This window comes from Etheostoma spectabile, chromosome 21, assembly GCF_008692095.1.
Source record: "Etheostoma spectabile isolate EspeVRDwgs_2016 chromosome 21, UIUC_Espe_1.0, whole genome shotgun sequence".
Classification (NCBI taxonomy): Eukaryota; Metazoa; Chordata; class Actinopteri; order Perciformes; family Percidae; genus Etheostoma; species Etheostoma spectabile.
In genome coordinates, this window is record NC_045753.1 from 1,667,778 (window position 1) to 1,693,811 (window position 26,034).

Here is a 26,034-nt window from a genome sequence, read left to right on the forward strand (position 1 = left end):
TCTTTGGGTTACACTTAGGCCTGCACAATTCGTGGGGGAAATAAGAATCATGTTTTTTTTGCTTAGAATTGATATCAGGATTCTCTACTCTCTGATTGTTTTGACCATGACAAAACAAATTGGCAGCACCAAAAAGATTGTTTTTGGCACCTATCACCAAAAGCCTGTCAACATAAAGGCTTCAATGAAGAGAAAGGGGAGCATCGCAGCGCTTGGGAGCACTTTAAAACCTAATTTATACAGTCTATGTTCAAAACTCACAGAAGAAAGTAGTGTTTGTGATGCAGTCGGCTCGTAAAATTAAATGAAAATCAAAGTCATTTAAAAGTTAAATCGTGAATCAACGTTGTGATTTTATAATGATTAATCATGCAGGCCTAGTTACACTCTCATCTCTCTGTAGTATAAGGCAAAGGTATGATTAGTTTGATGCGACTGGTTGTTTTCCCACATTCTTTATTTCCCCAAAAGCTTACTGCTAACTCTAACCCTTTACTGAACTAACCATTTACATGGAACCGAATGCACCGATCGTATAAAGCATCATGTCAAGTTTTTGCCACTGGCCTCAGAGACACAACTCAAAACTCAAATATTTTTAAGTTCACTCCTAGTGGTGAACTCTGGTACACTTTTTATGACACAGGGGAGGAAGATTTTCGTGCTTGATAAACATGCAATAAACCAACGTCTTGCTTTGTACTAACACCCTTGCACATATGTATTCACATCCAGTAGCTACACGGTAAAATTACAGTGTTTTAGCGTCATCCAACAGGCAACTCTGCTGGAGTAATTTAGGGTTCTGGTAAGTATAGTGGAGCAAGTCCTCAATACAATATAAGGGGCAATTTGAAATCAGCCCTAACATGGATAGGAAGCCACTGCAAGGAGGCTAATATTGGAGGTATATGGATAAGCCCAGCAACTGGTTAGAATCCGTGCTTAAAAAAGAGTATTCAAGTCAGAGAAAATGCCATTACAGACTGGTCAATATGTTACAAAAGCATGTACTTCAGTAGCAGTATCCACCATGATAATAAACAGTCTAATCCTCACCTACAGTGGTGAAAATAGGGAAATGTGGTGATATTATAATGGAATGGGGGTGTCGGAAGCTTAGTCAGTAGGGAGTTGGGTTGGGATGGGAACCAGAGGGTTGCTGGTTTAAGTCCCCATACGGACCAAAGTATGGTGGTGGAATGGTAGCTGGAGAGGTGCCAGTTCACCTCATGGGCAATGCCAAGGTGCACTTGAGCAAGGCACCAAACCCCCAACTAATTGGGGCGCCCTTCCATGGGCAAAATGACATAAAAACATCTTTTCCGATTCTATTTTGCTTGGAACCGCTTCCAATACGCTCAACAGACATCGGGTCTATTTCTAGCATGCACGCATTTTGGGCACGGCTCGAGCTGAGCCTGAGGCGAGCGGGCCACGCAGGCGGTGTGTGAGCTCTAACCTGTTAACATGGGATTCCAAATAAAAACGGACACGCCACGCTGCTGACACACTCGCGCAACGCATCCAGTGTGTGGCTGGCCTTGGGTATTTTTTCCAAAAGCAGAGGTCAGGTCACGCTGGAGTTAAACAAAAATTGAAGTAAGACTATAACCACTGCTGTAGAAATAAAGAAACTGTGCTATAGTGCCCATGGGGTTCAGCCAAGACATGAGAGGGTCCCAGCCTGTTCTGCCCGCCCCACTGTCTCGTCATTAACCCCCACCATGATACATGAGCTGCCATTGTAAAAAATGCCCCCTGATTCATTAACCTGGCATCTGCCCTGCAGTAACGCCACAGGCCCTTCTTTCTTCAACCTTGTGCAGTCGAATCAAAAGCTCTGTTGTCTCGTTACCAAACAAGCCCTAATAAGTTCTGCAAAACTTGACTTTTTTTCCCAATGTTTGCTCAGAGACGGAGCTGCAGCTCTTCTACAAACACCCTTTACGCAGGATGTAAGCACTGTGGAACGGGACAGCGTTGTCACACTACACGAGGAGTCTTCTACCTCCTGTCCGCTACGACTGTGCATCTGTTGTTCACAGTAATCCTGTTGAGAAACATCTTCTATGACCATGTAGAGGAAACCCTGTGTGTGTGCGTCTGTCTGTGTGTGTGTGTGTCTCTGTGTGCGTGTGTGTGCTAGTCTGTGTGTGTGTGTCTGTGTGCATCTGTGCGTGTGTGTGTGTGTGTCTCTGTGTGCGTGTGTGTGCTAGTCTGTGTGTGTGTGTCTGTGTGCATCTGTGCGTGTGTGTGTGTCTCTCTGTGTGCGTGTGTGTGCTTGTCTGTGTGTGTATGTGTGCTTGTCTGTGTGTGTGTGTGTGTGTGTGTTTGTGCGTGTGTGTGTGAGTGTCTCTGTGTGCGTGTGTGTGCTAGTCTGTGTGTGTGTGTCTGTGTGCATCTGTGCGTGTGTGTGTGTGTCTCTGTGTGCGTGTGTGTGCTTGTCTGTGTGTGTATGTGTGCTTGTCTGTGTGTGTGTGTGTGTGTGTGTGTGTGTGTGGTGTGTGTGCTTGTCTGTGTGTGTGTGTCTGTGTGCATCTGTGCGTGTGTGTGTGTGACTCTGTGTGCGTGTGTGTGCTTGTCTGTGTGTGTGTGTGTGTGCTTGTCTGTGTGTGTGTGTCTCTGTGTGTGTGTGCGTGTATGTGTGAGTGTCTCTGTGTGCGTGTGTGTGCTGGTCTGTGTGTGTGTCTGTGTGCATCTGTGCGTTTGTGTGTCTCTGTCTCTGTGTGCGTGTGTGTGTGTGCTTGTCTGTGTGTGTGTGTGCTTGTCTGTGTGTGTGTGTGTGTGTGTGTCTCTGTGTGCATCTGTGCGTGTGTGTGTGTGTCTGTGTGCATCTGTGTGTGTATGTGTGTGTGTCTTTGTGCATCTGTGTGTGTGTCTGTGTGTGTGTGTGTCTCTGTATGCATCTGTGCGTGTGTGTCTGTGTGTGTGTGTCAGTTGGTCATGCTACCACATTAATCTCCATGAGTGCTGTCTGCTTCTCCGCGAGGCCTGACTCAGACAGCGATGACCTCACCGCTGAATGGCTGGGTTGTGTGTTTTCGTGTCAGCAGGGTTGTGTGTAGGTGTATATGAAAAAAGGAGATGTAACGAATAAAAAAACAATCAAAGTGGTTTGATTTGTTTACATCGAAGCGCCAGCTCTAGTGCTTTGTCCTTCATCGCAATCCAGACTGATTAAAAGATGAGTTGACATTTATAAATGAAATATTGACTACCTGTCATGGGTTAAAAGAGATAAATCGAAGGAGGATCATCTAAAAAATGCCAGCAACACTATAGGGGGATGTTGTGCGCTCACATCCTCTCTCTGCAATATAAAGAACCCAGACTCTCTCTTTCTCTCTTCCCTTTCCTCCTCTCCTTGCCTTATTCCTCTCCTCCTCCATCATCTCCTCATTTCCTCTCCCATGCTGCTCCCTAGTCCGGCAAGGGGACAGAGTTGTATTTCTCTCTCTCTCTCTCTCTCTCTCTCTCTCTCTCTCTCTCTCTCTCTCTCTCTCTCTCTCTCTCTCTCTCTCTCTCTCCCTTACCCTCTCATATGATTCCCTTGAGAATTACACACTCTCACTCAGGGGCGTAGCACAAAATTCTGGGCCCTGTAGAAGGGCATTTTGTATGGGCTCCTCCCCACATCCACAGCTATTCATGCTAGCATATTTCCTTCATTCATTTCCATATATCCTTACATGTGAAACTTTTAACATATATTACCATGATACTTCCCCAGTGGATTTCTTAAATTAAGGCAATATGTTACTAACTCAGTACTGGACTAAAGATTTCAAAAGATTTCAAAGATAGTAGTCCATTTGACATCAATGCATGAGAAAATAGGGTCCAAGTTGAAAAAATACTGTATACACAGTATATATAATACCATAAATAACCACATATTTAATTAGACAATGCCTTTTTTGCATAATTAAACATACAAGTTCAGAAAACTTAATGTCTTAATGTAAAGAATCAACTGGGGAAGTTTCATGGTCATATTTATTAGTTAAATTATTTCCCCTATTCACCTGTGGTGTCCCCCTTAACATGCGCTGCAATGGGAAATTGGCATCACCAATTTCAGTATTTTTCAATACTTTCCATCTCTCGGATTTCTTAGGACTTTTGATGTGTTATAGAGGAAACGTTTGTGAGTAATAAACATTCATCAGATTTTCTGATTCACTCCTTTTTTGCTCTGGGAGGTTGTACTGGGTTTCCCCCAGTGCATTGAAAGCCTGGTGGCCCCCCGGTCTTACGTTGCCCCCCCCCCCCCCCACCAGGCCTAAGCAACTGGAAATAATTTGTTCATGTATTTAAAGACGTTTATTAAACTACATTTACAGTGGGGCAGCTCGGTTGGATACTTAGACATATATTACAATTTTCAAATCTCCATTTAGCCTTCAGCCTATGGAATCTGTTGTATAGCTTTTTTAACTTCCAAATTTTGCGATTCCATCCATGATTCTGTTATCACAGAAACTGGGCTCTACATTAATGTTGCCATCAGTCTGTGACTGTCCCGAGCTGGGCCCTCGTCCAAAGAGAAGACACTTGCCACTAGGCTGAACAACTTTTCAAGGGTAAACCCTGTTCCTCATACTGGAATGAGAAATTGTTTCACTTTTCTTTTTCTTTATATTTGTATATATACAACTGTCATTTATCGTTAAAAGTTAACTATCTTGGGCTCTTAAAATGCTTATTTTTATATACCCACTAAGCTTTAATTTCCACCAATCAGAGAGTTATTTCTGCCTTCAGTGCAACAAAAAACGTCTGCGTTCTCATATCTATCATCTCCCTCTCTCTCTTCCTCATTTTCTGACACTCAATGCTCTCTAGACTCTGGTTTTCTCTCTCTCTCTCTCTCTCTCTGTCACCGTCTCTGACATCTGTGACAACTGCATTTGCATGGACAGAATTAAAATCTGCGTGTGACTCAAAGAAATGACTCAGTTGTACCTTTGCTCAACACCCACAAATGTTGCTGCATCACGCTGCTGAGAGAGAAACCTCTTTTTGTCTGGCACATTCGGTCTGACTGCTGATGAGGCTGTGGAGCTGTAGTCAAAGGGTGTTTAGCCACATGCTCATGTTGGTAATGGGGATTATGAATGGGGGTAAAAATTTGAAAATTGTATGTATCTTGATTTTGTTTATTTTAAGACGATTTTTAAAGGGCCGTTTAAGGGTTAAGACTTGGTTTTAGGATTAGGGTTAAAATTAGGTTATGGTTAAGGTGAGGGTTAGGGTTAGGCATATAGTTGTGATGGTTAAGGTTAGGGTAAGGGGCTAGGGAATGTATTATGTCAATGTCTGTGTGTGTGTGTGTGTGTGTGTGTGTGTGTGTGTGGACCAGGTTTAGCTACATTTGTGGGGACCAAAAACTGTGAATACAGTATACTTATGGGGACCTGACAGCTTTGTGGGGACAAAATGCTGGTCCCCATAACGTTAAAGGGCTTTTTGAGGAATAAGACTTGGTTTTAGGAGTAGGGTTAGAGTTAGGTTATGGTTAGGGTGAGGGTGAGGGTGAGGGTTAGGCATTTAGGTTTGATGGTTAAGGTTAGGGTAAGGGGCTAGGGAATGCATTATGTCAATGACTGGTCCCCACAAAGATAGCCAGACACGACTGTGTGTGTGTGTGTGTGTGTCAGAATGTGTTTGAACTTTTCGTTTTTTTGTGTCCATATAAAGTATAAGATTGCATGGGACATACAAACGTGAGTGTCTTTTTGCATGGTGCATACAGGTGTACGCACCATGCAAAAAGACACTCTCACATTTGTTCTTATCAGACAGTCTGTTTCCTGTCTGGACGCTAAATTGGATTTTCCCAAAATCATATTTGGCTGCCCTGCTGTCCTTTATGAGCAGGGACACACTCAACCCGAGGCCCTTGTAATATTCGCTTTATTTACTTACTTACCTGTTACCCATGTAACAGCACCAGCATCAGCACTTCTCACTTATCGTAGCCTGAACCTTGAGCTGGTGTTCTCTTTGTTGCAGAGCTTTTATGACAAGTCTTTCTCACCCCTTCTCCTTTATCTCTCTCCAACTCCGCCACCATTCTCTCTATCGTCCTTCTGTGCCACTTCATTTCCTCCCTTCTCTCTTGCTCCCCAATCTCACTTCCCCTCCTTTCACCTCCATGGTTGTTCTCTCTACGTTCCCCCGGCTCTCCTTCCCTCCCTTTCTCTCTCTCTCTCTCTCTCTCTCTCTCTCTCCCCTGCAGAGCCGGACTGGGCGTCGCTGACTTTGGGTGTGTTTGTTTGCCAGGCATGCTCACTCCTTCACCGGAGCATCCCCCACATCAGCCGGGTCAAGTCTGTCCAGGACACGTGGGATGCCAGTGATGTGGAGGTGGGGCAATAACGGCTAAACAGTACATCACACTCACAACGCAACACTTAGAACAACCCTTACTTAACATGTCGGAAACATGTACACATTCTAAAGAAAACAGCACTTCCCCCTTCTCTTTGTCCAAATTCATCCCGCTTGAAGGCATTATAATTATCAAGTATAACAAGTTTTTTCCCCAGTGTGCAGAAAGGCAGACTGTACATGGCTTGTACAACAGACCTGGACCACTAGGGATTCTCAGCTATACCTAAGAGAAGATTTTAACCCAAGTAAATTGATGAGTGCCTACCTTTTCTTTAATCACTTGTACGTTCCACTTCATGGTTTAGTTTTAGGGTGTACGCCTAACTCGCTGTCTTGCGTAAAATTAGATGAGAAAAATGATACCATTCTCATATCTGGTACATACATCTAGCTTCTGATTATACTAGCTTGTTATAAATATTGGAAACAGTCAGTCTAGCTTGGTTTGGAGGTAACTAAATCGGTCTAGCAGTACCTCTAAAGCTCACTACTTCCCATTCACAAGGGACTTGGATTACCTTGGGACATTTAGTAAATTGTAATAACTATGGAGGTCGTCTGTGATCTTAATCTTGTGTGAATCTGCCATGTCTGTAATTTATATGGTACCACATTAACAATATTTTGCCAAACAAATCTGCATCACAAAATCAGTTAAAAACAGTTTAAAAAAATAAAAACCGATAAAACACATGAATAAACAGTTAAAAATAAAAACATTAAGACACATAAAACACAAGAATAAATGTTACAGTGCAGCATCAGAAATTAAACATAAAGAAATGAGCAGTCATTTAAAGAAAGGCTGCATCAAAAAGAAAGGTCTTCAGCCTTGATTTAAAAGAACTGAGAGTAGCAGCGGATCTGCAGGTTTCTGGGAGTTTGTTCCGGATATGAGGAGCATAGAAACTGAAAGCTGCTTCACCCTGTTTAGTTCTGACTCTGGGGACAGAAAGTAGACCTGTCCCAGATGACCTGAGAGGTCTGGGGGGGTCATAGTGTAGTAGCAGACCTGTCCCAGATGACCTGAGAGGTCTGGGGGGTTCATAGTGTAGTAGCAGATCAGAAATGTATTTTGGTCCTAAACCGTTTAGTGATTTATAAACTAGCAGGAGTGTATCAGCAGCGTTGGCAATTATAAATGTCTGACCGAGCCTTAAAGTCATATCCGGGGATAACGTCAGTACATTCGTGTAAAATACAGGCTTAACTTTTCCCTGTGTAAATACGCAGCACAAAACAAAAATGTGGGAGGGGGGATTTCTGAATTGCATGAGGTCCCCTGGTACTACTAGTCCTGTGTGAATAGGGCTTAACATGATATTAGTAGCTAAAACTGTATATGAGGTGTTTAGTATTTCCGAAACCTTAATACGAAACCACTAGTATGTGAATTACAATATGCTAACACTGGATTCTACATCCTCATGAGAATCCCACAATGCAATGCGGTTCAAATGGACAGTGACCAAGGCAGCTGTCTGACGTCTAAAACGCTTCAATTTACATGTCTGTTCATTCAAAATCTGGGATTTTGTCACCTGCGACCATTTGACGAGTTTTCTAGTAATTTAAGCATCATCGGGTGATGTTGATAGAGTTGAGGTTGGCATGGGTTACCATGGTTATCCGTCCCCCCAACCAGTGAGGAAGCTCTCAGGAGCCAACGTGGTAATAACAGCTTAGTGCTTACTGTTTGTTCTCTGAAAAATGTGTTCCATGACAGTACACATATTGAGTATGTAGTGTGTAGTATGCAGTGTTGTTTCAGCCAAACATCCCCTCTTTGTTGAGGGGTTTTCTGCCAGATGGTTTCTTGGGTGAGGCCAGTTGCTAGGCAACTAGTAGAGACTCCAGGAAGTTGCATTCATCTTCTTATTTAACTCCCAGCAAAACAATTTCAATACATGCTGGAACTATAACTTTAAGAAGGAATCTGTTTGGTTCTTGCACGATTGAGGCCCAACATAATGACATGAACTGGGGCCAAGTTCTTAAAATATGCATATTGATGGTGTGCAAATGCCAGTACGTTCAGCATACGTATGCATATTTAATATGTGAATGGTGTGAATATGAATACAGGTATGGGGTCCATGGTAACGCCACGGTTTAAAACGGTACCATTGTTTTTTGTTTCTATGGAAACAATCTTGTCTTGTCAATTTCTTAGCAATATGACAGATAATAAAGCAGGTATGAGGGAACAAAACAATGAAATAAAGGATAAATGTATGGATTATTTTTTTTTTGGAACCGAAGAAGCTCTTACTCATGCTGTCGCTGCAGATCTCCTTAAATCTCTGGCTGCTGTTTCTTTTCTGGAGATCAATAGGTTACAACAATGAAAGAATTTTACCTGGCTTCATATATAGCCAATAAGAATTAGCTAAAAAGGCTTTGATTGGCTGATACCAGGTCCTCTACACATCTCAAGCGCTTGTGCACCACAATGAAATCTTATCTCCTCAAGAACGTTGCTCTTCAGCTGACCCTGACCTCGGACCTCCCTTTGGAAGAACATTTCCTCACAGGGATCAATAAAGTAGCGTTCCATTAGTGAGACTGGTTACACTTTCCTCCAGTGTGTAAGAAAAAGCTGAGCTGTTGTGTGTCCCCCCCTCAGAAATACCGTATGTCAGCAAGAAATAAGACTTCTGTGCAAGATTATACAAACAAAACGAGCAAAGAAATACATATTTTAAGCTTGTTGTTTGTAAGACCCTCTGCTCTGCTGCGGAAGAGGGGCGTTGTCCCTCGGATGGCCCATGGCAGCGCTTTAACACCCCCACTGTGGGACAAAGGGACTTTGGGGGAGATGATGCTGACACGAGTCATGAGAAAAAAAAACAGAAGGTTGGAAATGTAGGGAGGAAAGAAATTGTTTTGTAAACCAAATTTGACTTAAGAGGAAAATGAGGTTGTACGAGGCAAATTGTAAGAATCTTTTTGTGGTATGGGGGGTGTTTGGAAGAAAAACCTTAAACACAAGAAGAGTACAGGATCATAAAACTCCCCTTCTGTAATTGTAGTTTTGGGAGACTTTAGACGTCATTTACAGATGCCTGCCTTTTCTGGTTGACACTTCTGGAGCTGTGGTGGTCTCACTCCAATATATCTTCTACATTTAAATGAGATACTTTTGTCACACAAAACAGTCACAATATTATTAATATAATAAGTCAACTCTAGGAGAAACTGGCTAAAACCATCTTGAAATTGGCACTATATTTTTGTTTTTAAAGACTCTTTTTGGGGGGTTTTCTCTTTATTTGATAGGGACAGTGGATAGACAGGTGGATTGGGAGAGAGATGGGGGATGAGGGTCAATACTCCAACCCCGGCCGCTGCGAAGGACTCAGCCCACATGGGGCTCACGTTCTTACTGGGTGAGCTACAAGTTGCCCCGATTGGCACAATATTTAACAGATATTGTCAAATGTTTCTAGGATGGGACAACTGAAGGAAAGCTATTGTGAACTCCTTGGAACCGTCTTGAGATCAACATTTCTTACATAAGCATTTTATTCAATCTTTATCAGTTGCTACATTTGTCCACTCTATATTACGGCTACCACGGCATTCAAAGGGATGTGACTGAACATATTTCATAGTTTCTGTATGGGCATGGGCCTGGAGGTGGACAAGCAGATGGATGTGTAAGAAATGAGATTTATCATTCTTACCTTGTGGAGGTGGGAGTATGCATGTTTTGGTTAATGAGGCCCGGGACATTTTATATGATGAAACTGTAAAGAGCAACAATCCTCGTCTCATTTGTTGTTGCTATGTAAATGAAGTTATCGTGAACATTTGGTTATTATGTTTTCGGGATGTCCGACTATACGTACGGTCGGTTGTCCGTCCATCCGTTGAAGGTTGAGGATTAAAATCTGGACTCACATTTGGACCATAACTCAAGAATTCATGTGTAAATTATGACGTACTTTCAAACAAATGTCCACAGGAAAGGATAAAATGATAAAATGATCACATTTCCACAGTTGGGGGGGCTGGGGCTCAGTGGTAGAGCGGTTGCCTGCCAATCGGAAGGTTGGTGGTTCAATCCCTGGCCCGGCAGTCCCATGTCGAAGGTTCCTTGGGCAAGACACTGAACGCTGAGTTGCCGATGCTGCGCCATCGGAGTGTGAGTGTGTGTGTGAGTGTGTATCTGATGAGCAGGTGGCACCTTGTACGGCAGCCTTGGCCACAGTGTATGAATGTGTGTGAATGGTTCCTGTACTACATAAGAGCGCTTTGAGTAGTTATTAAGACTAGAAAAGCGCTATATAAAATACAGCACACTTACATTTATACCCATAAGGTCAAAGTTAACTTCACTGTGGCATAATCTGCAAAACCATTTTTATGGCCATTATTCAACGGCATAACTCAGGACCAGAAGGGTACACATTTGGTCAGAGACTGAATTGCTGACACTAATCTTGGGTGCCCGATTTAAAACTGTGGTGATTGCATAGATCTTCTTTGCCAGGTTGAAGATGTGTGCGAAGCATTCATGTTTTGCCAAAAAAAACATAAAGTCTTCATTGTATTGTATGAGAGTGGACAGACATGGATGTAAACTGCAACTTGACTGATTGGCGGAGGCATACATCCGCAAGACGGGGATTTTAGTTTCATTGTCTTGCATATGCATATGCTTGCAAATCACAGTCTGGAATAGTGGGCATTTTACTAAAGGGAAGGCATACCTAATAAAGTGGACACGGGTGCAGAAGGGATTATTAAATAGCACCAAAATGTTCCTGCTTTGATGACACTGATATGATGTTGGGAATCTCATCCGAGATGTCAAATGCATTACATTTTGGCACTAGATGTGTCCCATGTTGATTTCCGTGACTTTCTTTAGAGGTTTGCGTTTCGGTTGAATTTTCTGCTGTTATCTGACCTTCACAATAAAGCATGCTGCATCCATTCCCAGAGCCCTTCAAAGGATGAGAGAGGCGTGTGGAGGGATTATCCTTGGATGAAACACACAATTGAGGAAAAGAGGGAAGAAGTCCCAATACAGTGTAGCCAATTCCACAATTTATCCAATAGCCGAAGACATTCTGTCATTCTTAACATTTGTTATTGTCTCATTTAAAGTTTAGCGATATCTTATTATTCCTATATGTAGATTTTCTTGAAATGTCATGGCTGCTGTTATGTTCTATTTCATAGCATCCTTAAAAGGGGTTGTTGTTTTTTATTCTATTTTATCAGATTTTATTATGAAGTGACAGTACAAGATGAAATATTCAGGTTATTTCTCTAAGACTGGAAAGATATAGGCTATTAATAGTACTATTATAGCTAGGATTGGGCATTTAGAACCGGTTCCAACTTGGATTCTTTTTAAAAATTACGATTCCATTTGAATTTGTTTTATCGGAATAGTTTGGAATCTAATAATTAACACACACAAGTTTTGGTTTCCATGGTGACCAATGTACCTCCGCAGCTTTTTGTGTTGCAGCCATGCAGCACAGTATGCTGTGATTAATAAAATCAAGCAACAGTACAAACATGGGCATGGGAAGCTTTTGTGTGTGTGTGTGTGTGTGTGTGTGTGTGTGTGTGTGTGTGTGTGTGTGTGTGTGTGTGTGTGTGTGTGTGGTTCTAAAATAATAAATAAAATGTTGCAAATGACAATAAACCCACTATTAATTACATTATCATAATGCAGTGTAACTACTTCAGCATGTAAATAGTGCCCCTAAAACACAGCAAGGGTGTTCAACAATGGCCATTATATTGAATCAACTGTCACGTGCTATTTAGGAGTAAGGAGTAAGAAAGCGAAAGGTAACGGACATCCAGCAGAAAAGAGAGAATTTTGAAAGAGAGAATTTTGGAGTGCAATACTGGAAGTGAAACGTCGTAGACTAAAGACTAGTCATCAACTGGCGGGTTAACAACTGGTAAAATGTGGTGTTAGATAAAATATACATGGCTTCTCATTCACCCTGAACATGTTAAATGCAGCCTTGTGGAATCTACTGCATATTCTATCAGACAGAAATAGTGAATATTTAACTGTGAACAGTATTAAGATGACGCAGTTGTGTTGTATGTCTCCCTTTCAGCTAATGGCGGCTACAGGAAACAGCGCCGCCAAGGCCAAATATGAGCAGAAGGTTCCGGCTTTCTACTACAGACCAATACACCCTGACTGCAAGTAAGTGCTGTTCTTTCACTTGTGACATTTTAAAACTTAAACACTTGCAACCAGGTGCAGCCTGTATGAAGCAGTTGTCTGAAAAGAGAACATATGTGCTAACTGAATTAGCCTACTTGCTAGTTAGCTAACAGATGACACTTTGCTTAGGCTAACTGAGCATAGACTAGTGTAAAAGACAATATTTAGACATATTCTAACAGTACTAACTTTACAACTATCTCTTTTTTTCACATGGTTATTAAATATTGTGTCTTGAGTTTTCCACTGTGCTTGTAGTGTGCCCGTTTTTGATTGGCATTGCTTACAGGAGCTAGCTGGCTAACGTTACAGCTAGTCTGCATGAGTGCCTTTTCCATGAAAGACATATCGGCATGTATTTCATATTATAAAAATCACATCTGTAAATAATAAAATGAATGATGGTTAAAGAGAATGGAGCCATGGAGAGCTGGAGATGGAGCCATCACTTAGCCTACAACGGAGAAGCTCCCCTGCTGCCCAAAAAGCATTTCCCCCCTAGACCACCACTATAATAGAGACGTCAGTAAAACTGTTGACAAGACAACTCAAACTGCAAACCACTTCCATTATTAATCTTTGTGTTGTGAAATTTGAATATATGGAGGTTTTGTATTTGTAAAACATCCCTAAAATATCAGTGTAATATGTATGATTTCAATGGTAACCACCCACTTTTTTCCCCATTCATTTACTCCATTGACGTTTTAGAAAATGCTGAGGCTAGGCCTATAAAGACAGTTTTAAACCGAGAACTAAGCAAACCAGCTACAATACATGAGATAAAACATTTTATTTGGCGCAATATAATTTTGACAACAGAAAAAAAGGCAAAGGTACAAGACTGTGTATATAAAAAATAGACTCCAGTGGTAGCAGCTTATAGCCGTTCGCTAGTCTGGCTATCACCAGACCAAGCTAAATCTTTTAAAACTGAACGTTAGTCTGGGGAGTCTGCTCTGTATATTCTCTGCAAAAGAAGCGTTATCAACAGGCATAGTTCAAATGACTTTGTATGCAATTGGGATAGTCCTTCACCAATCAGACCAACGATCCGGGGGACATACGGTAATGCACTTTGGTGGCCGCGATGTTGAATGCCGTAGCTTCTCCATCATCATTGTATTATCAGTTTGTGATTGGTCCCCGCAGATTTGTAACAAAATCGGGATAGAAGAATGTACAGGTTTCCAGCCTGAGCTGCAGGGAGAAATCAAATCGCCGGCAGACGGGGCGGGGTTTACCCATAGACCGTTAATATTAACGGTCTATGGGTTTACCCAGTCTAGTCGTTCACTATTTCGCATTAAACATTTCCTTTTTTTGTGATCAAATTATTTTTTATTTTTTTATTTAAAGATTCAAACAAAAGTGCAAATTGGTCCAGATACGGTATATAGCGTGGTCCAGATACGGTATATAGCATGGTCCAGATATATAGTGTGGTCCAGATACGGTATATAGTGTGGTCCAGATACGGTATATAGCATGGTCCAGATATATAGTGTGGTCCAGATACGGTATATAGTGTGGTCCAGATACGGTATATAGCGTGGTCCAGATACGGTATATAGCGTGGTCCAGATATATAGTGTGGTCCAGATACGGTATATAGCGTGGTCCAGATACGGTATATAGCGTGGTCCAGATACAGTATAAAGCGTGGTCCAGATAGGGTATATAGCGTGGTCCAGATACAGTATAAAGCGTGGTCCAGATAGGGTATATAGCGTGGTCCAGATATATAGTGTGGTCCAGATACGATATATAGCGTGGTCCAGATACAGTATAAAGCGTGGTCCAGATAGGGTATATAGCGTGGTCCAGATATATAGTGTGGTCCAGATACGATATATAGCGTGGTCCAGATACAGTATAAAGCGTGGTCCAGATAGGGTATATAGCGTGGTCCAGATATATAGTGTGGTCCAGATACGATATATAGCGTGGTCCAGATACAGTATAAAGCGTGGTCCAGATAGGGTATATAGCGTGGTCCAGATATATAGTGTGGTCCAGATACGATATATAGCGTGGTCCAGATACAGTATAAAGCGTGGTCCAGATAGGGTATATAGCGTGGTCCAGATATATAGTGTGGTCCAGATACGGTATATAGTGTGGTCCAGATACGGTATATAGCGTGGTCCAGATACGGTATAAAGCGTGGTCCAGATACGGTATATAGCGTGGTCCAGATATATAGTGTGGTCCAGATCCGATATATAGCGTGGTCCAGATACGGTATATAGCGTGGTCCAGATACGGTATATAGCGTGGTCCAGATATATAGTGTGGTCCAGATACGGTATATAGCGTGGTCCAGATATATAGTGTGGTCCAGATACGGTATATAGCGTGGTCCAGATACGGTATATAGCGTGGTCCAGATATATAGTGTGGTCCAGATACGGTATATAGCGTGGTCCAGATACGGTATATAGCGTGGTCCAGATATATAGTGTGGTCCAGATACGATATATAGTGTGGTCCAGATACGGTATATAGCGTGGTCCAGATACGGTATATAGCGTGGTCCAGATATATAGTGTGGTCCAGATACGGTATATAGTGTGGTCCAGATACGGTATATAGTGTGGTCCAGATATATAGTGTGGTCCAGATACGGTATATAGTGTGGTCCAGATATATAGTGTGGTCCAGATACGGTATATAGCGTATCTATAGCGTCTATTAACATTGTTTCACAACCTTGTAGCTCGTTGTCAGTCTACCTCGGGTGGTTTAGACATTATGGCTAATGATCAAAATCCATATGGAGAAAATAAATTGAATTTTCACTTCCAGAACCACACTGTTCTATACTCTACGTGTTGACGAGAAAAATGGTAGAAACATTAATGCACATGTGCTGCACAATACAGAATCAAAAAACCGAAGCCGGAAAACCTTTTCGGCTGATGCGCTTGGTGACCAATATTCATTCAATTGTTAGGGTGCCATCTTTTAGTCTACAGTTCAGGTTCTGTATACTGTATAATGCATCCATACTATAGAGTCGGGTTCTAATTATCTGTGAGCAACGCCTTTAATATTACACAGTCCTTTTACTTATTGTTAATAATAAAGAGAAATATATTGATTACTGCTGCTTTAAAATCTTATTTCTTTATGTCAAATTGGTCCTTGTTTGAGCTTCTACATAAAAAGATAATGCTGAATACTGCATGCTGATGAGTGCTGAAGTGAAGCAAACACTATGTCGTGCAGTGCGGCATTCCTAGTGTGAATGAAGACATACTGTTTCACACCTCTAACTATAATGTCACTTAAATAGCACTTCCTCTTCCTTTTCGTGTGTGCAAAAGGCCTATTGAAAATATTCACACACCCTTGTGGATTTTTCATGTTTTACAACTTTGAACCACAATAGATTAATAAAGGTTAGGCCTAAGCTTTTTTGAAAACCTTACAGTTCTGTATGCATACCTTTGAATGTCATCTGGAGCTGCTGTATAGTTTAGGCCTTTTTGTACCAAGAAACATACTTGTTTGAATCCGCCTCTAGGAATACTTTGCCTTATTTTCTACTTTTTCCTACTTCATACATTTTGGTTATAAAGCAGATGTAGTGACTTAGATTTTCTTAGACATTTTAGGCCTGTCCATGCATCTATCTTTGCAATGCTGAAATGAAACTAAGTCCAAATTTGAGGTACCTGTACTTTACTTGAGTCTTTTATTTTCTCACCACTTTCTACTTCTACTCCAATACATTTTAGAGAGAAATATTTTACTTTTTACATTAATCTGACAGCTTTAATTACTTGTTACTTTACAAATTAAGATTTTTAAACACAAAACGCATGTAGATTATTAAATACATTTTATTATAAATTAAATTATCCAACGATGTATAGACCTACAAGTCCAGCTAAAATGTTAGCCGATTAAAATTAAAGGGTAACGTCCATTTTTTTTCAAACTGGACCCTATTTTTTCTATGTTTTTGATGTTTTTGTGGCTGATGGGAACAACAATCTTTGACGTAGTAGTAGTAAAGTAGTCGGCAGCAGCAAAAACAGCTAAAGTTAATAGTGCAATTGTCTGTCAAGGTGCAGGGAATTGAGGACCCAAACGCAGGAGATTAGGTAGGCAGTCAGGAGAGAGTTTATTAACGAAAAACAGGGAAAACACAAAAAAGGGATCCAACATGCAAAAAACAAACGACACAAGGAGAACAAATCTGACAAGAGACAAAGGGAACACAGACACTAAATACACTGGGTAAGGCCATTACCTCCTGATGCTGATAGAACGCTTGTTTGGAGCTTGAAGGGGGGACTGCAAGGTTAGGAGAGGTAGAGAAGAAATTGAGAGGGATTGTTGGCATGGTGATGTGCTGACTGTTGCCATTTGGTTCTCCTCAAAGTGAAGAGGAAGAAATTATATGCAGCTTTGGTAGACACTGTGGAAACAGAGTGTTGTAGAAAGTGAGTTCAAAGACTACTCCGTTATTCAGTGTAGTCAGAATCCTAAAGTTAACAATAGAGATAGTGTTCAAAATAGAAGAATAAAAATGAATCAAACATAACGCTCTGCCATTGTAATAATCAATACCACTCTTATATGTGTGTGTAATAAGAAGCTACAGCCGGCAGTCGGTCGTTAGAGAGATGGTCATCTTCAGTCTGTCGTCACAGTTGCATTTTTACTCCTACAAATGTATAAACACAGCTAATACACTTATTAAGTCATAGTTGACTTAAAGTCCCATTTGAGTATCCAATACTTTACCCTGCAGGGACACACCACCATGTAGGATCCATGGCACAAGAAAGAAAAGACACACACATTTTTTTTCAATTGCTAAAACACAATTTTGCAAACTAGGTTGGTTTTATCAAAATTCTTATCAGAACTTCACAAAACTACACATCCAAACTGCAAAATACCTCATATATCCTGCAAAATGAAACACCGCAACCTGTATAGCATGATGAAAAGTTTTGTGCACACAGTGACACACGCTTCATTCATATTACCAGATTTTTGTCTTAACTAACTGCACACTGTTTGGCTTAATGAAAAGCACTCTCATCTTTAGTATTCCTTGCCATACTACTTAAATAGTTCAAATTGTAGAAGATACTCCAGATTGTTCACATGCACAGAAATATTTGCAGATACACACACACACATGCTGTTGAAACATTATATTTGTAATTTTTCACCAAACAAGTCAGTGCAACATATGCACCGCAGATATAGTTACATTGGACTGAACGAAAATATGCTCACAAAAAAACTGTAAACTGAAAAAGAAAATTGCAGAAAAAAATGTGCAGGAAATTAATTAGGCATCTAGCTCCACAGCTGGGTCTTCCATTGTTGTTGAAAAAACACAAGGTGCTCATCTGTGGTCTTTTCATAGTGCTCACTTCATGATTGAAGTGGTACTAATTAACCATTGAGGTGTTTGGCCAGGTGGCACATGTATTGGCCAATTAGCTCGCGTAATGTCATTTCGAGTGGCAGTGTATTGACATGACAAACATGTGACTTATGTCAGATTGTTGTGTCTTATGCAGAGAACTGTGTTCAGTGCATTTAAAAAGTGGCATTTTTCAAAAGTGTGTAAAGCAGACAATGTGTTTTGACTTGAGAAGAGATTTTGCTCTGTGATTGCGCTATGCATGTCATTTTACTGTGTTAGCAATTGGAAAAAACTATAATAATATATAAACAATCCCTCATTTTTTTATATTCACTCATTTAACATGGCTAGCTCCTCACAACTGTATAATTACTTCTCTATAGACTTAGACCTAGATTTCTCTTTATTGATCCTTTTGGGATGACTCCTGCGAGGAAATTCCAGCAGCAGTTTTAGCAAGAAAAAAAATAGATAAAAAAAGACAGTATAAAGACAACAAAATAACAGTAATAATAAGAAGAAGAAGAACATTTGTCAACTAAAGACAAAAAAGACCACAAATTATTATCAAAGTGTCAGTGTTGAGTCCAGTGTTAAAGTGTTAAAGTAAACAAGTGACCAGGTATTAATGTAAATCCAGATATGTATGTATGTATGCATGTATGTATCTATGTATATGTACTGTATGAACATATGTATGTTTGTACAGTACATATACATACATACAACATACATACATACATACATACATACTATCCATCTGCCTGTAAGGCCATATCATGACATAGTGTACTTACTGTAGGTCAAATATACATTTTTTTTTGCCTTGAAACTGGCATATTCTTTCCGTTTCATAATTTTTGTGTAGTAAAAAGCGATACTGCATAGAAGAAGGTTTCATGGTTGCAGAAGAGGGCTGTTAGTGGGTGTGTAACTGATGTGAAAGCCAACTCTGTGTTTTTCTCTGTCTCCAGGATGCTGAGGGAGCAGTGGATCAGAGCCAAGTACGAGAGGAATGAGTTTGAGTTTATCGAAAAGCAGGAGCCCTACTCTGCAGGTACTGACGAGTTTGTTTGGACGTCCAAGCTGATTTGTTTCTGAGCTGAAGCGACTTTTAAGTCTAAGCTAACCTTAAAAGTTATCACCAGCAAAAATATTTCTTCAGTTCAGTTTGTTATGCTTTCATTTTGCGGTATTTTCAGTTGATTTCTGTAATTAGACTGTAAATATAGCGCAATATCTTATATAAATCATAAATTTCTGAATACAGAGACACCAAATAATACCAAATGGAAATGGTGTTACCATGTTGCTACATGTCGTTATCATCAATGTCTCCTAATGTTGCAAGCTGCAATTGAAACAAAAGAAGAAATTCTGTCATGTACCGATTTTTTTGTAGCTGTTAAAGCATTTTCCCAGTTAGAAGTATAGACTCTCATAGATCCTTTGAAAAAATAAAAGCAAAACTGGATGGTGTCTTGTTGTGCCAATCTTGCGTTTTTTACCCGGTGATAAGCAGAAAGTTAAACTCCTAGAGTTCAGTTATCCTAAAACATCCATCACTGACTTTAAAACATAAATTTTAACCCTTCCTTTGCCAAGTGGTTGAGCATGTGTTGGCAGTTTAAAGCCCTTCTGTTGTATTCAAGCGGCGGCACTTTAATTGTCAATGCAGGAAAATAGAGGTGCCATAAAACAGTGTGTTTTGGTTGGTTGTTTGCTTTGTGTGTGTGTGTGTGTGTGTGTGTGTGTGCGTGTGTGTGTGTGGGCATGCCCACCTGCGTGTGTGTGGTGGATGAGTGTGCGGTATTTGTCAGAATAGTGGATGTGTGTGTGGTGTGTGTGTCAACTAGTATACATTTCACGTCTTGTTGAAGATAGAGCTTTCTGATTGGCTTGCAGTGACCTCATTCGTTTATTGTTTCAGTGGAGAACCGTGCACACACACACACACACACACACACACACACACACACACATGCAAACAGAGTGTAATCATATGACTCATTCTGTCATCTATATTGTGCGTTCATGCTCTCTTCATCACTCATTGTGATGTGCATGACGTGTGTGTGTGTGTGTGTGTGTGTGTGGTGTGTGTTGTGTGTGTGTGGGCGGCTGAGATTGACTATTGGCAGTAACCTGGCCTCCACAGCGGCCAATGTTAATATCGACCCAGTATGCAAAGGATAGGAGGAAGAAAAAAAACATCAGGGAGGAAAGGAGACAAGGGTGGAAACAAGGAGGGCTATTGATCGATGAGGTAATGCCCATGTAGGTAAATGGTTCTTGTCAGAAAGTCACCGTCTCACACACACACACACACACACACACACACACACACACACACACAACTACAGAGCACAATGAGTGCAGAGGACGAGAAGACAGAATAGAGGTAATCAATGGCCTTATGCATTTAATAAGGAGAATGTAAAAGAGAGCAGTAGATTACAGTAATTGTGTGTTAGGGATCACTCATAATACTGTGAAGTATCATATTTTAGGTGAACAAACACTTCAAGAGTATAATACTTGAGATGTCCCCCCTATTCATTTTGTAGCTCCTTTTTCATCCCTTACTTGTCATTTTTAGTGCAAGTTTATTCTTTATTCTTAATTGGTGCTTATTATGAAACCGTCTGGATAACATCATAAGTCAAGTGTCTAACGTGTAAAGGAGTCACCTGGTTATGCTAAGACGTCTTCCTCCCATTAAGGGACAAAAATATATCCAGATTAAAAAGAAAAGACATCACAGTGTGACGGAAATAAAAGAAAAAAGACAGAAAAGGAGTCTGTGTAGGCAGCGCTTTTTACCAAAATAGATTTTAAGAAGAAGACATTGCAGGCTATAAATAGAACAGCATATCATTAGCATGGAAAGGGAAAGGGATACTACTTGGCCTTTATAGACAATAAATGTCTCCGTCTCCTCATGCTGCATTTCCTTGCTAAATTCTTCTCTCTCTTGTCTGTTTGCCTCTTGGCTGTTGTGTTTTCTCTCTCTCTGTCTCCGTTATCCTCCTCTTCTAAATAAGATTTCCAACGATCTTTCATTTTTGCTTAACTTGAGTATCGTGTTGCTCCGACCAGTTACATCTCACCATTTAATCTCTCATCTGCTCCGATGTTTGTTTTTCCGTAACAGCCTCCCGACCTCAAACACTTTTTTTCCCCTCCCTGCCCAGGGTACAGAGAGGGGTTTCTATGGAAACGAGGAAGAGACAACGGTCAGTTTCTTAGCCGAAAGTTCATCCTGTCGGAGAGGGAGGGGGCGCTGAAATACTTCAACAAGCAGGATGTAAGCGAGATGATGCAGCTGATCTTGAAGGGTGCATGCAGCAGAAACACATCACATTGGTGAAAGCCAGCAATACTCTGGAATATGAGACTTCTAAGTCCTGTGTTTCATGTCTTCCTTCACCCAAGGCCAGGGATCCCAAAGCAGTGATGAAAATTGAGACCCTTAATGCCACCTTCCAACCAGCCAAGATTGGCAACCCCTGTGGCCTGCAGATCACCTACCTGAAAGACAACAGCACAAGGAACATCTTTGTCTACCACAGTGATGCTAAGGTACACTGTCAAACACACATACTTTTGAATTATACCACAGTATACATTGCCCATTGCCTTTAAAAAAAAACTTCCTTAGTGCTCTATACTAGTGATTCCTAAAGTGGGGGTCGGGACCCACAGGGGGGTCGCGAGCCAGATAGGGGGGGTCGCAAGTTGATTTCCAGAATAAAAATTAAAATTAAAAACCATAAAAATGGCATATGTTAGCCATGATTTTAACACAAGATAAAACTGTTGTGTTATTTTGTGTTGTCAACATGCTTGTGTTTGCATTGTGTGCAACGGCGTGCGCCGTTGCACACAATGTTTATATACATTTATAGTGGGGGGGTCGCGAGTCACTTGCACCGTTACGTTGGGGGTCGTGGGCTGAAAGTTTTGGGAACCCCTGCTCTATACATGCAGTGCCATTCTTCTCATACTGGATCCTCCATGTCAAGTCTTAAGCCCACGGTCAGGCAGAGCTTTTTCGCAGCCGTTTTGTAACTGCTTTCAATGACAATGAAACTTTTTGCTCCTTTTCTTTTGTGTCGCTGATCTGGCGATCGCGCCGGGTTTTTCTCCCCCCTCTACGCCCCTTGCATTTTTTCTGCAGAAGTGCTCTGAACACCTGGAGTTGAAGAAACTCTCGGGGCAGAAAAGCTCCAGACGTCATTTGCGTTTTGTCCCATTGTCCAATTGGATGAATCGAGAGGTAGTTGCCTAGCAACAAATAAGAAAAAGCAGGCAAGCCGCTCTCCTTTTTAAATTGTAGGGTTCAACAAACACTCACATTCACACACAATCCCCCCCAAACGCACACGCTGGCTCGACGCACATGCACCAGCATACACACCAGCGCACAAGTATAAACGCCAGGCCGCTTATGTAGGCTACGGCGAAAGCTGCCTGGAGCCTCTGCAGAAGCATAAAACGGCCTTTAGGTTTAAATTCAAAGGTGTCTTCATCCACATTCAGGGAAAAGAGGGACTTTAAAATTGGAGGGCTGTGGGAAAAAAGATCTGTGATTTGCTACAGTGTACACAAGCAGTATGGATGTGAGGAACCTCAAACAGCTTATTGCTAAAAGTCAACCCTTTTCCCTTATAGGCATTGTTTCATTTCAGGCTCAAAATTACAACACAATAGAAAATCTGTCTGCACTATATGTTTAATGGGAAATCTCTTTGTTTTAGCCAGTTGTGTTGCATTTTTTTTGGCTCATTTTTGTTAAATGGATTTGAATTTAATCATAGAAAATCCCCCACATCCGCCCCAGCCTTTACCTAGCAGTGTGGGACTATACCTTCCCCTGAGGGAGGGGGATTAACGTCACGCCCCCCTCCCTGCTGTGCCCAACATGGTGCTTCCTTGTGGGGAGTGATGAGGTCAGAGCCTAGACACCAAATGTCAGAGGTGTACATATTCACATGTTGATCCACACGAGTTGACTGAAATACCGATACATGCATCCTTGTTATTTTGTGTATCTACAGTAAAGCAGATGGTTGAATATATGTATGTTGGTTAGTTTGTAGCCCAACCTTAGGAAATTATGTGTAAATACACCATATGATTTCTTGTCATTTAGCAGTAATGATAGGAAATTCAGATGGGTGATTTGGGCCTGTACACTTACACTCGTTTATTTGAGTTTTTTAGAAATCGTTTCTTGATTTATGTCGATTTCATGAACAGAATTATAAACTTGTGCCATTCTTCATTTTAAACCTTTATATCAGCATGTGCGTGCATTCTGACATTTCAGAGAGAGACAGAGAGAGGTAGAAAGAGTTCATGATAAAGGAAAAGCTTAGAGAGAAGATGTTAGTGGAGCATGAGGCAGAGATGGCGCGGCTCCCCCTGCTGGCTGAGTAGTGCTACTGCCGGCTGGGACAGAGGGAGTTCATTGGGTTCATTCAGTGCCACCGTCACTCTTGTTGTGTGGAGTTATCGACAGCACCACAGCATCCACACAGCACAGAGGCCTTCAACTACACCGTACTCATGCTATTTACTGTATTACAAACTATAAACCTAAAATCATACTGTGAAGAGCTACTGTGTGAATTCCCAACCAGGACATGTTGCCACTGAGTGTTTTTTTTGTTTGTTTTTTTACAGGAGATGGTCGACTGGTTCAATGCTATCAGAGCGGCCAGGTTCCACTACCTACAGGTGGCCTTTCCTGGTGCAAGTGACGAGGAGGTGAGGAGGAGAGGGGGGCAGTTGCTGCTTGTATTTAGCCGCTACAGAGCTCCGGGACGCCGGCTACCAGCGCCAGTTGTTTAGCCGCCAACAGGTGACTGTGAGCCGGATACAGGCACCGCCAGATGCTGGTCCTTTCAGGGGCCGTGGTAGTGGAGTTTAGCCAGGAAAATGAAGCGTCATGCAGCGATGACAGTCAAGTTTAGGCCTCAAAGGCGCTGTGTTTTCCATTGAGTATTCAAGTGCATATTTACGTAAGTGGCACTATATCCATGGTATTGCAAGGGGGATTTCATTCTTGAATGTTTTGTTTTGTTGTGCACAATTAAACCCCCTCCTGCTTCAATATTGATTTCTGTCAATGGTTGACATGTGCATCTCAATCATTATTTTTAAAGTTACATGCATGCTTTTATTTCATTTCATTCTCTTTTGTATTTTCTTCTCCAGCTGGTTCCCAAACTGACCCGAAACTTCATGAAGGAAGGCTTTATGGAGAAAACAGGTCCAAAGGTTTGTAATGGGGTCTCACTTGATCCTACCACCCTTACAAAGTCAAGTCAATAACAATTATGATATTTCACTTCAATTTTACAGTTACATTTGCTCTAATTCGACCCCATCTCTGCGGGACGCTTATAGTGTTATATGTTTTTTCTTATTTTCTTATGTCCCAGCATGTTGTTTGTAACTGTTGACGTGAATATTATGTTTACTATATTATGTTTTCTGAATGTCAAAAAAGATCACAAAAAAGACTATTAGCAAGCAATAATAATAAAAAAATTAACATATAAAGTAAATTTTTACTTTTATAATAAAAAAGTACATATTTGAAATGGAGCAATGTCTACTTGCAACCCATTGAGTTGAAGAATTGTTTTTGTCTCTGAATGTTTAATTAGAATAATTTAGATAAATTAATTTGAGTAATTGAAGCCTGAACTGTAAAAAAAAGAATCTGATATTTTACAAGAACAAATAGATTAGATTAGAGATTAGGGATTAATCAGAAATAATGGATCATTTGGTATACCAGAAACTTTGTTTTTTCTTTTCTTTACTCTAAATCAACCCCTCAAATCTATCTTGTAAACCCCCCCCACTCCCAGTTTGCAAACCAATGCAGTACAGAACATTTAATACCAAGACGAGGACAGTATGAACAATATTTATTCGTAATTTCATTTATTTTATGTGATGTTATTTTACTGCTCATTTCACTTATGACTATTTTGGGGTTTTTCTTCAAAATGTAATTGTGTCTCTTGGTCTGCCACAGCACACAGAGGGCTTCAAGAAGAGGTGGTTTACTATGGATGACAGGAGACTCATGTATTTCAAAGACCCCCTGGTAAGTAGAGCCCTGCGCCCTCACGACTGGTTCTGACTGGTCACCAAAGCGTTGGGTACACCGAGACACCGTGCGCGGACCCCCGCAGGTGGCAAGCGCACACGCTACCAGCATGCACACACAGACATTTATGCTCAACGCACTTTTTTTGTTGTTAGTTTGTTGCAATATTCTCCAAAACACCAGAGGGCGTACAAACAAAATAATCTGTAAATAACCAAGCAGTAGTAGAGAAGATGAAGAGAGCGGGAGTATTTTTTGACAGGACTGTTAGGTAAGAAAGGGGAGCGAGAAGGGGAAGACATGTAGGAAATTGTCACAAGTTGGACTCAAACCCTTGACCTCTGCATTGAAGCGCAAACCTTGATCTATATGTGCACCTGCTCCACCACTGATCCAACCTGGCCACAAGAGAGCGGTAGTAGAAGGAAGCAGGCTGCCTGGCAACAGTAGTAAACCCATCACTGTTAAACACTGACATGCCACCAAACATTACGTTTATCTTCTCTAATCATTAACATGACTGTTGGAGCATCTGGGTAGCTCAGCTGGGAGAGTGGGCGGCCATATATATATATATATATATATATATATATATATATATATATATACACACACACACCCCTCTCTCTCCCCTTTCATGTCTAAGATGTCCTATACAAATAATGTCCTAGAATGCCAACATGAAAATGACTGTCTACCTGCAACACTGTGAAGAACACTCTTTCCATGAGGTTGTTTTTTAGCTTTGCTAAAAAATGATATTTCATGTTTTTCATGTTCACACTCTCCAGCAAAATGTCCAGTTAGTGTCTCTCTCTGACCACATTTTAAGGCCGTTTGACTCACACCCTGTCCAATCGGCTGTCCTAACCTTAACCACCTGAGATCAATGCCTAACCC

At 41.1% G+C, this 26,034-nt stretch overlaps 1 protein-coding gene across 2 annotated transcripts in view; it reads left to right on the plus strand.

Annotated features, from left to right (window-relative positions):
- Window positions 1-26,034, plus strand: part of LOC116671492 (arf-GAP with dual PH domain-containing protein 1) — a 35,606-nt gene that overhangs the window by 6,993 nt on the left and 2,579 nt on the right. The window contains exons 2-9 of one of the 2 annotated variants that reach the window (XM_032502820.1): window positions 6,245-6,372; window positions 12,495-12,586; window positions 18,980-19,062; window positions 21,200-21,312; window positions 21,441-21,587; window positions 23,694-23,777; window positions 24,228-24,290; window positions 25,060-25,131. In XM_032502820.1, the coding sequence (XP_032358711.1) occupies window positions 6,245-6,372; window positions 12,495-12,586; window positions 18,980-19,062; window positions 21,200-21,312; window positions 21,441-21,587; window positions 23,694-23,777; window positions 24,228-24,290; window positions 25,060-25,131 (782 nt within the window). The remainder of the gene's footprint in view (window positions 1-6,244; window positions 6,373-12,494; window positions 12,587-18,979; window positions 19,063-21,199; window positions 21,313-21,440; window positions 21,588-23,693; window positions 23,778-24,227; window positions 24,291-25,059; window positions 25,132-26,034) is intronic. The other variant, XM_032502822.1, reaches the window with a different exon arrangement.